At 38.0% G+C, this 15,253-nt stretch overlaps 1 protein-coding gene across 3 annotated transcripts in view; it reads right to left on the reverse strand.

Annotated features, from left to right (window-relative positions):
* ephb3a (eph receptor B3a) overlaps positions 1 to 15,253 on the reverse strand; it is a 104,744-nt gene that overhangs the window by 36,810 nt on the left and 52,681 nt on the right. For all 3 annotated transcript variants that reach the window (XM_038283528.1, XM_038283530.1, XM_038283529.1), the window contains exons 6-11: positions 10,231 to 10,355; positions 5,635 to 5,791; positions 4,487 to 4,595; positions 4,135 to 4,187; positions 1,043 to 1,165; positions 93 to 340 (exon numbers count right to left, since the gene is read on the reverse strand). In XM_038283528.1, the coding sequence (XP_038139456.1) occupies positions 93 to 340; positions 1,043 to 1,165; positions 4,135 to 4,187; positions 4,487 to 4,595; positions 5,635 to 5,791; positions 10,231 to 10,355 (815 nt within the window). The remainder of the gene's footprint in view (positions 1 to 92; positions 341 to 1,042; positions 1,166 to 4,134; positions 4,188 to 4,486; positions 4,596 to 5,634; positions 5,792 to 10,230; positions 10,356 to 15,253) is intronic.

The raw sequence follows: 15,253 nt of genomic DNA on the forward strand, positions 1-15,253 counted from the left end.
ACGTCTGTGTGTGTTCCTCTCAGCTTTGATACCAGCAGAACCTAATACTCCCCGTCAGTGGTGCCGCAATTTGCATCTCTCGGCGTGCTCACCCTCAGGAAGGAATCCAGGGCTCCGTTCTCCATGAATTCAGTGATGATGAGGACGGGGCAGCTCCGTGTCAGGACGCCCTCCAGCCGAATTACGTTGGGGTGGTCGAACTGACCCATGATGGAGGCCTCTGCCAGAAAGTCTCGCCTCTGGCGCTCGGTGTAGCCCGCCTTCAGCGTCTTGATCGCCACCACCATCTCCCTGCGGCCGGCTTGCTTCAGGCGACCGCGGCACACTTCGCCAAATTCACCTGCAGTGAGAGAACAAAGCAACGGGAAGGGTGGGGGGGGGGGGACGGGGGACGGGAGGGTGATGTGGGGAGGGGTTGAGTGAGCAGAGGGTGATGGGGAAATGCAGGGAGAGGGAGAGTTACTGGTCGGATTTGGGTGTGAGGGAGCTGACTTTAAAGAGCTGAGGGTCGGCTTCAACTGTAGGACATGTTTAGAGAACAGAGGAGGAGGGGGAGGGGGGTGGGGGGTCAGGGGTCAAAGATGTTGGGGAGAGAGGGAGTGGCTGGTATCGGCCGAGTGTGCAACCTGGGAGTGTTGCAGGGAGAAAGAGGATGGGCGAAATACTTCAGGGTTTTGCACCTAGTGCCTAAGTTCAAGTATGTTTACAGGGAAGTAAGAGAGAGAGAGAGAAAACAAAACAAAACAAAACAGGGATGGATGAAAGTTGAACAAGCAGGACCAGACTCATCTGAGGTAAAGTAAGGACAAACATGCTGCTAGAGTGAAAAAAAAAGGAAAGAAAAGAGAGTCTAGAGGGGAAGAGCAACAGTCATGTCAGTACTTCCCAGCTTTCAAGGGCGCTTTGAGTGCTGCCCTTTTTTTTTCCCTCTAAGAGAGGTCTGCCTCACAGGGCGCACCCTGAGGCTGGGCGGAACGTCGGAAAAAAAGCAACAACCAAAGCCTTCTTTGTCGTCCTGAAGTAAAACAGCTGCTGTGTTTACCTGCACCGATGACTTCTTCGATTTTCACACAGGAGATGTCTATCTCTTTGGCGAACTCATGAACCGCGTCGTTGGGGTCCTCGTAGGTGAAGGGGTCGATGTAGACTTTAACCCCTGGAGAAACTAGGAGGGGAAAATGAAAGATCAGGACCTCTGATGACTGGAAACACTAATCTGAACCATAAAAAAAGTAGATTGCTGGCTATGTTGATTATTTTATCACCTACATTTTATCACCAAAAATTATTTTATTTTTATTCCTATATGGGGAAAAATAGACATCTAGTTTTTATTTCCAACAAGACTCATTTGCTGATTTTAACCTGTTGACAGAGATGGGTGTTAGACAGAGATGGGAAGTAACGAACTGTACTCAAGTAGATCTTTCTGATATTTTTACTTTACTACTTATTTTTATGGCGACTTTTTACTTCTACTCCTTACATTTTTACACAAATATCTGTACTTTCTACTCCTTACATTTAAAAAAATTGGTTGTTACTTTATTTTTGAATCATTTCAATGGAGTTACCGTTATTATTTTTCATGTCATCAATACCAAATTCAATCTAATTAGATGGGAATCTACGTTGCATTTGACGCACCACTACAAGATGAATCGACAGATTCGGCGGTATTCATTCGCGGCAAATCATTGCAGCTTGGTGGCGGTGGCGTTAGCATAGTAGCATGGACGACGAGATGATTGAAAATCAACACAACGGAGATCTAGTCCTATTGGCAGACATCCATTTAAAATGTAGGCAACGGCATGAAAAAAGTGGTTTCTACTTTTACTTTTATACTTTAAGTAAATTTACAAGCCTGTACTTTGTTACTTTTACTTGAGTAAAGAAGTTTAATCAGTACTTACACTTTTACCAGAGTATTTTTTAACACAAGTATCTGTACTTTTACTCAAGTACGGAAAGTGAGTACTTTTGCCATCTCTGGTGTTAGATATGATAAGGAGAAAGTAAAACACCTGAGATTGACAATTTTTTCCAGAAATTCCTAGTTGATCTTAGTTTTCAGGGTTCCTACAGCATAAGGCAAGTTAAATTCAAGACTTTTTGATGCCACTTGAAATAAAAATTTAAGACCAAATTCACAAGAAACACAAGAAAAACCCACTTGTGACAACTTAACCCAAAGGTTTATTTTAACATAAACCGCTGCACTAATGTTTCAAATTTTGAAAAGCTTCCCAAACAGGAAGAAAGCTAAAAACACACAGATGACAGATATGTTTTAACAATTATTTAACTGAATTCACAAACTTTGTTTTAGCAGGGAACAAAAATCAGTTTTAAAGCCACAACATAACCAGTGCTAAGTCTTTTTGCAGCTATTTTTCTTTGTATGGTTTTCTTAGTATGTTTGATTTGGTGATAAGTGGAGGCGTTGCAGAGACAAGGGTGGAACTAAACTGAGAAATACCGGCTGTTTCTTGGTAACTCCATTTTGACGCTTTGTGTTTCGCGTTTCGCATGTGCGACTCCACTGCCTTAATTCCCATCGTTCCTAGCTTGAATCGCTTCTTGCACTAAATCCACTGAGCCTCATGTATGTTCCCTGGTTTTAGCCATGGAGAAAACTCTTGGCTGGAGAAAATTTTCGTTACATTTAAACTTGCTCATATTTTCCAGACATAAAGTTAATGGTGCATCTCCCAAATGTCCCGGCCGCAACAACGCTTTTATTGGTTCCGCTATCGGGACGGAACCAATAATGGTGAGCAGTTATTATTTTTTTTTATGATAAAAAAAATTGTCAATTTTAACGTTTTATTTAGATTACAAAAATAAATCATAATAAAAATAATGCTATTTAAAAATTAAGACCTACGAAAGACTGATTTAAGACATTTTAATACCAATTAAGGCCTTAGTTTTATTTTGAAGAATTCAATGCCTTTTAAGACTTTTTAAGGACCCGCGGGAACCCTGTTTATGGACTTCCACATGTCGCTTTTTATGTCTTTGCATTTTTCAATATCTATTTATTGAAAGTTCTTTCACAGCCACATGTAATAAACCACAGAGAAATAATCTTTTTGTCAAGTTCTATTGAGTATACAATGAAACGGCACGAAACTGATTCATTCATTCAGACCTTTGACCTTCCCCTAAACGTGTCCTGGAGAGGAATTTAGATTGTCTTGGGTTTAAAAGGTGCTTTTTTTTAAAATAAACACGCCTGGGATTGACTAACAGACAGCTGGTCCAAAACGGGGACTGTCCCAACAAATGTCCCTCATTTCAACGTTTTATGAACTAATAAACACTATCGATTGATTCATTTTATTAATATTAGGAAATAGGAGAGGCACATTCCTGTTTTTACACTTGATTTTTGTTGTTTAAATATAACTAAACATGTAACTGTCCCTGTTTCCCATTTTCATTTTGATAATATGTATTTATTTTTATCTGTGAGCTGAAATTGTCCCCAGATTGGATTTCAGACATCTTGTCACCTTAATAGAGAGGCCAAAATGAGGAGAGCTAACTTGTCAAAGTAGCCGCTGCAATGCAAAACAAAGGATAACTGCTAGAACTATTTATTCTATGAATGTTTGTACAGTTTCTTTGAAATAATTGTCTTTCATATTTTTATTGAGCCATTTTTGCTGAATACATGAATTAAGATTCAACATTTGATAGGGTTTAATTGTAGAAACAACCAAAACAGATTATTTTTTTCTATTTTGCGCTGTAGAGAAGAAGAGAAAAACAATAAAAGGAAAAGATAGAACAGCAACGATGAAGATGTAGAAGCTGTGTGCATGCTAAAAATCACCTCGGCTTGTAGGGAAAAAAATAATGCAGATCAATAAAAACCATCATTTCACTCTTCTGCCTATTTCTCCTTTCCCGATAATCGATAACCCTCCAGCAGCACATGCATCTACTTTATGCGTTTCATAGCAGCTCATCTGTGAGGTCCGACTTCCCCCTCAGCTGATAGGAACATGTTTCCTTAAACCAAACAGGTGATTGGATAATTGACCTAATCGGTTGGTTAACTGTACTGGCATGACTATAGGAGCAGAGAGGAGCGGGTTCTCCAGCAGAACACAGAAAACTCACTGTACTGCTGTAGTTTCTCGGTGTACTCCAGCTCCGACCCGCTGCGCTGCTTCCTGTAAACAAGAAGCACATGAGTAAAGTCACATTCACATAATCAGCCCTGGCCCTTCCCAAGTACAGAGAATCAAGCTGATAAATGGCTCCCGATATCAGACGGAGACGCGGGCAGAGGAAGAGCAGCTCTGGGTTTTAACTCGCAGAGCTTTTCCCCAGAGCTTGAGGAGCAAGAGTTGCATGGCAGTGTGCACCCTTTGAATTCATCTTAAACTTTAATGAGCCTCTTTGTTCAAAGTCTAATTAACACGGCGAAACATGTAGTTCATGTTGTCAGGGATAGAAATCAAATGCTTACTTAAGGCAGACAACAGCGATAACCACCAAGGCAACAACCACCACCAGGCCGGCGGAGGCCGAGCCGATGATGAGAGGCAGCTGGTCCTGGACTGACTTCTGGGGGTCGCCTGAATCGCACCAAACACACACACATAATACACACATGAGAGGGATTAAAGGGCTGATTCAGCTTCTCTGTGTTTCAGACACCAATTAAGCCAAGAAATAAGCCGATGTTAAAGGAATAGTACACCCAAAACATGATTAGCCTTCATTTTCTACTCACCCCCATGCTGAACAACACTCTGGAGTACTTTTTTGATATCTCAAATGCATCTAGAGATCTGGGAGGCTTCTTGCTGTCTGCTGACATTCAAATAATGGAGGTCTATGGTGCCCGAGACAGAAAGGTCCATAAAAGTCCACAAAAAACGTGTCAATATTCCTCCATACTGCTCGTCCAATGTATTCCAAGTGCCCTGAGTGTGTAGCGTCCATAATTTACTCGAAACAAAGTCATTTAGAATGTTTTTAGAGCATAAACAGCAGTTTATAGGATTTCCTAAAAGCGCGTTCACGAGTCTACGGAAACCGCGGCAGACCAAACCAGATGAAAGTGCGCATTCAGCGTCTGCTCTGCCGATAATGCAAGCGTAGAAGAAGAAATGTGCTGTTTACCTGTGCAAAGAAAGAAACAACGAAAGAAAAATGTCTGAGGACTTCAGTGTTGAGGAAGAGCATGAGTTCTTTGCCGAGCTGAATGCGCACTTTCATCTGGTTTGGTCTGCCGCGGTTTCCGCAGACTCGTGAACGCGTTTTTAGGAAATCCTATACACTACTGTTTATGCTCTAAAAACATTCTAAATGACTTCGTTTCCAGTAAATTCTGGACGCTACCCACTCAGGACACTTGGAATACATTGGACGAGCAGTATGGAGGAATATTGACACGTTTTTTGTGGACTTTTATGGACCTTTCTGCCTCGGGCGCCATAGACCTCCATTATTTGAATGTCAGCAGACAGCAAGAAGCCTCCCAGATCTCCAGATGCATTTGAGATATCAAAAAAGTACTCCAGAGTGTTGTTCAGCATGGGGGTGAGTAGAAAATGAAGGCTAATCATGTTTTGGGTGTACTATTCCTTTAAGGGACAGAAAAATTCGTACTGTGCAGGTTGGTGCTGAAGTCCATGGGGTTGCTGTAGCGTCCGTATCCAGCGACCGTCCGAGCTCTGACCTGCACCACGTAGGCGGTGGCCGGCCTCAGCCCCTCCAGCTTGGCTGAGCTGTGCTGGGATGTGATGGTGTGCATCATCCCCTGTTCCTGACAGAGAACAACAACATTAAAACAGATGTGGGTCATTCTTCTTAGGAAAACTCCAGTTGCAAACAATTCAACATGGCTGCCATTGGTAGATATTGGATTCACGGTTTAGCAAGTTGATTTCATCATACTTTAAAAAAAGAAAATATCCAGGGGAGGGAACCAAGATCGAACAGCATTTTAAATATCAGCTCAGAAACCTTTCTTTTAGTGTAGGACAGGAAGTAGAGGAGCTCTTCATGACGTTGTGGTTCTGACTAAATTTTGCACTCAAATCATCATTCGAGCATTTTTATTTCAAAGACACTTTAACTGCTCTCCTGACATATTTTGAATGTTTTCTGATTGGTTCAGATTAGAGTTAGACATAGACTCAACTTTATTTATCCCTTAGGATTAATCCTCCATTAGCTCCATTAGCTTATATAAAGTAAAAAGAGTTATAGCAAGATACCATTAAAGATAAAAAATACTATATATATATATATATATATATATATATATATATATATATATATATATATATATATATATATATATATATATATATATATATATATAAATATATATATATATATATATATATATATATATATATATATATATAGTACAAAAAAAGCATAAAAAAGAAAAAGTTGTTATGTCCTGGAATATGTTTCACTTAGATATAAAAATATCTGCGTAGTAGAGAGCTAAGGGATGACTACAAAGTTACTGATGTGTTATTGCATTTGCAAAGCAGAAATTTACTGTCCTTATCAATAATATTAAAAAATATATACATACAGACTACACAGTAGTTATATTGGATTTAATATCACAAGATCCAAATAGGTCACATACATGAATGCATGCCTCCTCTCTTATAGTGGCTTGCTTTCTATGCAGTGGTATGGAATGAATTTCTTTCCATTATTGTTGCACATATTTTGTTAATTGTAATAAAAAAAAAAGTTATCCAGATATAAAACTTTCAAAACTTCATACTAAAAAAAAAAATATAAAAAAAAATAAGCTGCGTTAGCGGTTTTCACATTTGATTTTGTACATTTCTTTATACATTTTTTTGCATTCTTTTTAAAGTTACATTTCCTTTACTTCTGGGGGCGGGCTTCCCTCTGGAGTGAGGGGTTAAGACACATTTCTGTTGGTCTGCATGGACATCAGAAACAACATCTTTATTGGGCTTGAATTTAAGATAATGTGATTTGTAAAGCACAATTTGAAATACTGGTTCTTTGCTGCAACAATAATGGAACAAACTTCACTCCATACCCTTGTAGGCTCTCTCGCACTCCTGTGTTTATCAGTTTCTGTGTTTTCGTGTCAACTTTTGTGACTTTGAAGGTGGAAATTACTGTGAAGAAATTAGTGTCATTGGCTACTTTCCAGGAAATTGCACCTCTTAGGAGACAATTCTCTTTTCTTCGTAGTTGTGGCTAATAACGCTAGCAAAGCACCTTTAGGCTAATAGCTTTTTTTCTCAAAAAATAAAAAAATTTGCTACATTTATCAGTTTAATAACTTAGCTCAACACAGTCATAAATGTGTTCTGACGGTAGAAATATGCTTTAAACTGATAATGTTAAATTGGGAACTTAGCATGAGCTAAGCTAACGTTAGCTTGACTGTTTATATTAAGGAAAGTGAGGCTTCAATTAGTTAACTAACACAGACATTTACAATCAGGTTGCACTTACTGTTATTGTGTTTCTTAGCATTGCGTTTATTAGCATTGTGTTTATTAATTTATAAGTTGACAGGGATGGCTGTTGGATGCGGTGTAAGAATATTAGTCTGAAAGGGAACAGCCATCGGCCTGAAGATGCTAACATTATTAGCCACGTATTGGGTCTCATGATGCTGAATCTGCACAACCAAAATGTTTATAATGGAGTGGAGTGTGGTTTATGTGCGTATATTAAATAAAAAATGCAATCTGAAAGATATCTAACAGCTTTTCTAGCACTGATTTCTGTATATATCAGGTAATAAAAATGGACAGCAATCACTTTTCAGTGTCATTGTTCATTTTTAACATATCAGTCATTACTCTGACAGGTTTGATCTGGCAGTATGTTTGCTACATTCACTGTCCTTTTCCTCATTAAATGTTTGACCAAATAAAGAAAGAAATGGATTATATTTTAAAACAAACACAAGTTAGATGTTTGATCAGTTTGGACAAACATATCCGTCTCCATCTTTAAACATATATTGGTTTTATACTGTATGTGTCTACTTTACAGAAGAGGATTAGGGCCACTGAAAAAAAATAAAAAGTTAACTGATTTTTAAATTTTCTTTCAGTTTAACAAGGGAAAAAAAGTCAGAATTCTGACTTTGATCTCAGAATTCTGATTTTTTTCTCAGAATTCTGATTTTTTTCTCAGAATTCTGACTTTAATCTCAGAATTTTTACTTTAATCTCAGAATTCTGACTTTTTTCTCAGAATTCTGATTTTAATCTCAGAATTCTGACTTTTTTCTCAGAATTCTGACTTTTTTCTCAGAATTCTGACTTTTTTCTCAGAATTCTGACTTTAATCTCAGAATTCTGACTTTTTTTCTCAGAATTCTGACTTTGTTCTCAGAATTTTTACTTTAATCTCAGAATTCTGACTTTTTTCTCAGAATTCTGACTTTAATCTCAGAATTTTTACTTTGATCTCTGAATTCTGACTTTTTTCTCAGAATTCTGACTTTTTTTCCCAGAATTCTGATTTTAATCTCAGAATTCTGACTTTTTTTTCCCAGAATTCTGACTTTAATCTCAGAATTTTTACTTTGATCTCTGAATTCTGACTTTTTTCTCAGAATTCTGACTTTTTTCTCAGAATTCTGACTTTAATCTCAGAATTTTAACTTTAATCTCAGAATTTTGACTTTTTTCTCAGAATTCTGACTTTAATCTCAGAATTCTGACTTTCTTTCAGAATTTGGACTTTAATCTCAAAATTCTGATTTTAATCTCAGAATTCTGACTTTAATCTCAGAATTTTTACTTTGATCTCTGAATTCTGACTTTTTTCTCAGAATTCTGATTTTAATCTCAGAATTCTGACTTTTTTCTCAAAATTCCGACTTTTTTCTCAGAATTCTGACTTTAATCTCAGAATTTTAACTTTAATCTCAGAATTTTGACTTTTTTCTCAGAATTCGGACTTTAATCTCAGAATTCTGACTTTCTTTCAGAATTTGGATTTTAATCTCAGAATTCTGATTTTAATCTCAGAATTCTGACTTTTTTCTCAGAATTCTGACAGCTAACAAACATGTTAGCATCAAGCCATAGCCATGTCTGTTTTAGAGACTAGCTCTCTTGTTTTAATGACTTTCTGCTCTTCCATTAATGAGGGGACCCCTCGGGCACGTAAAAAGTTGCCTAATTCCGTCATTTTCCACCAATGTGTCACTGGCCACCTCAAACAACTCACATCTTTGTCAGTGAAGCTGAGTGCTCCCACATCTCTTCCTTCATGGTGCCCATGTACATTAAGATCCAAAATTCTGAGATTAAAGTCAGAATTCTGAGATTAATGTCAGAATTCTGACTTTTTTCCCCCATGTTCAACTGAAATAAAATCTAAAAATCTGTTAACTTTTTTTTTTTTCAGTGGCCCTAATCCTCTTCCGTACTAATTTGTGCAAGGTGAGCATTCATGCAAGGATTTATTCTAAATAAACCATAAAAATAACTAAATAAAATTCCCGCTTATCCTTTTTATGACATAAGAAGCAAAGTGCTTTCTGCTTTAATTCTACACTTTTTTTAGCATCTTAAAGCAAAAACGGCCACTGTTTTCCTGTTTGTCTTTAACAGCTTCAGAGGAGAAAATCCAATTACGAGAACATGCACAGACCCTAGACATTATAAGTGAATTATTCATCCTCATATTCATTTTCTCTTATAAAATGTGAAGCATAATTAATTTCAAAATGCTGTTCTGCCTCGACCTGCCACGCTGGCACGTAAAATCCTCCGCTCAAGCTAATCTAATGCAAATGACTATGTGAACATGATAAGAGTCGTTTCACTACATCACAGCTCCTGGAATGAAGGTTTAAAAGATGAAGAGATGATGTCAAATTGATGTTATATTATTAGTTATGTTCTTTTGTTGCAGCGTTGGAAATATGACTGTGCCTTTAAGAACTGCGAAAATCCTGAAACTGGAGCTGCTAAAATAGCTGCAGCTGACCCTTAACTTGTTTTAGTGCAGCAGTGGTGTCAGAAAGCCTGAGGTTTAACCATCAGAGGCTACAAATTGGCAGCACTACGTCTGCTGGGCGTTCTCAGGGAATTGATTGATGCTAATGATGCAGGATGAACAAGTTACAGGCGGCCGAGTTCAACTACAGACCCTCATCACATCACACACCCCCATATGCACCACATAATGTAAAGTCGGCGTGCATGCTGGTGAAATAAGGCTTACTCTCTCCTGGTATTTAATCTCATAGTCGAGGATGACGCCGTTGGGTTTCTCAGGGGGCAGCCATGACAGGCTGAGGGTGTCTGCAGTGGAGCGCATCAGATGGACTGTTGGCACAGCTGAAGGAGCTGCAGGGAGAAACCCAAAAAGGACAGCGTGTTAGCATGTCTAAGTATTCCTTACAAACCCGCTGAGAAAATGGCTGTGGATCAGAACCTGATGACCTCTTATGGGGGGAACTTTGTTCCATTATTGTTGCTACCAAATAACACGCTTAGTAAATGGAAATTTTAAAAAGAAGAAATAAATACAGTCCAGAAATAGGTCTTGTAGTAAGTTTTTTTTTCTTTTTCATAGATTTTCTTTTTTCTAATCATTTTATCTCTTTTTTTATATATATGTATATATTTCATGTTTTACAATTTTTATTTCTCAAATGTTAATTTTTTTGAATTTCTCTTTTTTTGGGATAGAGCTTTAAGGATTGCATTCTCTTCAAATTGCGTTCTACAGATCATATTCTCTTTTCTTCTGGGGTCAGTTTCTATTGGTCCGCTGGAAGTTAGCAACAACATTTTTAATTAGTCAAGAGGGAGAGTATGCATTGAGCATGAAGTAAAGAGAATCTGATATGTAAAATGCAATTTGAAAAGAATATTCACAAACATTAAACTATAAATTCTTTTTAAAAAATCTTTGAAAATATGTTTTAACCCTTTAAAGTAAAGTGTAACATATTTGATACAGGAGATTTTGAAACCTCTGCATCATCAGTGTGATGTTTTTGTTTTTGAAACCTTGACTTACATAATCAGACACATGTAGTAAACAGAAAACATTAAAAAGATGATATAGAAATGTGTAAATAAATGATGTAATTTCATGTTTTTACAAAATTTATATAGTTATTTCATTTGTCACAAAGTTCAATGACAATTCTAATTTTGGAAAATTTGAATCTTCTGTCAATTATTTCCTGGTTCAGGCTTTAAAGGGTTAAAAAAAATCTAATTTGAAAAAAATCGAATGTGAAAAATATTTGCCATAAAATAGTTTGCTGAAATAAAATTTGACAAAAAAGATTCTCAAAACTTATTTAATTTTTTTTTAATTTTGGACTGCATTTTCTTTCCATTTTCAAATTTCCATTTAACTTTTACTGCAAAACCTTTAAAGAGCTCTTAATGGCTCTGTCTGTTTTTTATCAGCTCTCTTCCCTGCCAAATTCAAAATCTTTGTGTATTTCCCCTTAATTTGAGCAAGTGATCATTTTTTGATCTTAGAAGAAGATAATTATATATTATACACTTTAAATAAGAAAATAGATATCTTTTTTATTATTACTTTTAAATGTAAATCATCTTATTCTATTGGAAAATATTACTGTTTATCTGCTCAAATTGAGGGAAAATATTTATTGGAAGAAAAAATTACAAGACATAAAAACATCACTGAACCAAAAGCAGTGATTATACAATCTATTAACACCTTATTCAACTAAAATGACCCTGTTTTTATTCAAATAAGTATGTAATAAACTTGGTATTTTTTCTAATTATTCTTTGCATTACAAACATTAAAATTAAAAGATATTTGATGAAAAACAAAGAAGTCTATTAACTTTTTCCATTACGATATTTCTTTGAAAGAAAAATAAGTCGGCAGATAAAAGTTCCCTAAAAACTGGGGGGGTTCTGATCAGCTCATGCCTGATTTGGATCAGCGACGGTAAAGGAGGATTTCTTCAAACAAAATAATTAATCCTGTTCAAGCTGTGCCATTGAACGAGGAAGGAGCGAAATGGTCGGGGTACTGCATACCCGCTCATTATAACGCCGCAAAGCAGAGAGGAGGGAGCTCAGACCTTTTTTTCCTTTTATTAAACCCATACAACAAAATTACCATACTGTCCTTTTCTGCAGGAAGCAAACGTATGAACACATTTAGGATCAGTGCTGTAAAAAAACAAAGCCTGTTTCTATATGATTAAAATCTGACGACATTTTAATTTGACTTGGTGCAGAAATCCTTGGAGTGTCGAGAAAAAAAGAGCCTAGATTCGGAAATCCAGGAAGACTACCGACAGCAGAGGAAAGATGGGAAACAAGACAGCTGAAAATCCACGAAGATAAACACACACAGAGGAAGATAATGAGGGAAGCATCCAGGACTCTTAATTAGTGAGCAGGAAGTTGGTGCAATGGAAGCTGAGAGTGAAATCACCTGAGAAAGGAACAGACATGAACGATAACAACCAGGAACGATATTTACTTCCAATTATCTGACCGTTTCAGCACATTGGAGTTCAGATTTAAAACATAATTCTGTGCTCCTGTGAATAAACCTGAGAGGACAATCACCGTATCGTCTATCGTTAGAGATAAATTTCATGTCATGAGAAGAATCTTTAGCCTCGTGAGACCATCCTGATCTCGCGAGCTTTCAAGATTTCACTCGCTAATCAGTCTGGAGACTCTCCGTTGAAGAAAATTTGGAGCCGTTCACCAAACGAACGTCCAATCAGCGTTGGCTTTGAGGCGGGTTGAGGTGTGACGCAACGAGGAAGCGCGACAGTTCAGTCTAAAGAACATGGCGGCTTCAGCCCATGAAACTAGCGTTAGCGTGGCTATCGAGCAAGTTTTATCGGAATTACAGAGTATTTCTTCCCTGAAAGAAGAGCAAAACACTGCTCTGGAGGCTTGTCTCAGAGGAAAAGATGTTTTTGCTCTTCTCCCGACTGGTTTCGGCAAGAGTTTGATCTATCAATTGGCTTGTGCCTGGCTTGTGGAATCCAGGTCGTTTGGCTTCTTTCTTAGCCACTGAAAGGGGGTCGTTAAAGGGAATTTTTAGCCTGCTGAACAGGCTGTTCCCCTGTAAGGGGGTGGGGGGTTGTTGGAGTTATTATGACTTCTGTTTTATTCATTTATATGTTTTATATTGCTCTCAATCATTTGTTTTTCTATATGTTACTCTCATCATTGGAAATAGTGTATGAAGGTCATAAGACAGTCAAATGTTTTGCAAGAATACTTTCCTTTTGTTTATTTAAGAAGCAGAGAAGTGAAAAGTCATAACCCCGACACCTTGTGTAAAGCCTATACTGAAACCAGGCAAGTTCCCTATCTTAAAAGTTCATGCTATGTCTAAGAGATTGCGTAATCGAAGCTAACGCCTGCTGTCGTAATGTGTTGACTGCTCAATAAAAAGCCTGGCAAGTGTTGAGCCAAACGGAGATGCAGAGATTGATACTGTTCTCCCCTTTGCAAAGCATTTCAGGAAAAATCTTGCACTGTCTTTGTTATAATTTTTTGTAGGTTAAAGGTATACTATGCAACCGGTGTTTATTTTCCAGCGAGGCTCCCCCCAGAGGGCAAAAGTAAAAGTGCACTGTCGTAAATGTGCACAGCTGTTCTCCTGGTTTCTCCGTCAAGCCAGGCGTGGTTGTTTTGAGCTTAGCAGACAGGCGAATGCAATGTATCACCATGTCTACTGCGGTAAGTGGCTATTTTGATACAATTTTCGAGTTTGAAAATTCTCGCTGGTTCCGCCATGATAACTGCACAAATATCGCCATTGCGCTAGCAACGAGCATGCCTTTCACTGGGGGCGTGTAGCAGTTCTCGCCGTAAAGCAAGACCGACTCTCCCGATGCACGAGACTTCTGAGCCTTATGGTATTTCCCCTACAGACCACCAGGGCGGCCGAGAAAACCTTTGTTCGACCTGAAATGACTCATTTAATCATCCAAAACGATATGGAACACATTAATTAACTGAAAAATGTTGCATAGTATGCCTTTAAGGTTGGGGAAACTTAACACCCCTAACAGGGGTTGCGATGATAGCGGAAAGAAATCAACTCAATTGCTGCATTGTAGCCATACAAGGCTTTGTTGAGCTGCTGTATAAAGCCTCGAATTCAACGCTATTTCTGACATTTTGAATTGAAAAAGTTTCCTGGATGGGAAGAGAAACGTCTTCAAACTTGAAAACAAAGTTAAGTGGATTGTTTTTAACTTTATTTGGAATGCCTATGACCTGAGATTAGAGTTTGTTTTTATCGCAATATTTGATTCACTACAGTTTATTTTCTTTGTCCAGCTGTGGAAATGTTTTGGGGATAATTGAAGGGAATGGGAGAAGCCTTTATGTAACATAAAAAAGGCCCAACGAGAAAAGAAAATTTTGGGGAAACACTGGTTCAGGTTAAAGCTTACTGACCGGGTCCAGCACATAAATACAACTGATCCCATCTATCCAAACTACTGATGCAGAAGCTTTTCCTCAGGAAAATAGGCAAGAGAAAAGTCTCCTCTGACAGCATGTGACGGTTTTACGAAGTTCAAACACAGCACACCTTTCAGATTCTGATCCGCAAAAAAAAATTAATCCCCTTCTCAGATTTATGCATTACCTCCAGCCAGTCCCTAAATGAAAGTACTGATAAATTACAGAGAAGACAGACATTCAAACATTTCTCTGTGAACATCAATAGACAGATGCGGGTCTAAATAAGGCATTGTGCGTAGGTTCCACTTTGAGTCACATCTAAATAAGGTGAAGTTTACCTTCAGCGTTGAACTCATGACCAAAAAGCACTTGGAAGTAAAGCAAAAGGAAAAACATTAAGGTATTCCAACTTCCAGCGACTCCCACCTGAACATATTTAGCATAAGAAGCAGATGATTCACCTTCACCGTCGTGCTTTTTATTGATTTGTGAGGACGGACTCGGCTTCTAGTCGCCGAGCTGGGTTCATGTTCTGCAGTGAGGTGATTGAGAGCAGGTTAACGGGGAGAGTAACTGCAGTCTGGGAGAGGGCTCTGAACAGTTGGGTTGATGATGATGTTGCATATATTTAAGTGGCGATGTTGGAAGGTGACATTTGTCAAGATGCATGATAAGGAGCTGCTCAGTCTACTGAGTGCTGACGGTGGGGATATAAAGCAGAATTTATCTGCCTCTTCCTGAAGGCAGAGCTGCAGCCGAGCATTTGTCCAGCTGTCGCTCTCAATGAGCTTCTTCTA

The sequence above is a fragment of the Cyprinodon tularosa genome, unplaced genomic scaffold (genome assembly GCF_016077235.1).
Source record: "Cyprinodon tularosa strain WSP-4 unplaced genomic scaffold, ASM1607723v1 ctg195, whole genome shotgun sequence".
Classification (NCBI taxonomy): domain Eukaryota; kingdom Metazoa; phylum Chordata; class Actinopteri; order Cyprinodontiformes; family Cyprinodontidae; genus Cyprinodon; species Cyprinodon tularosa.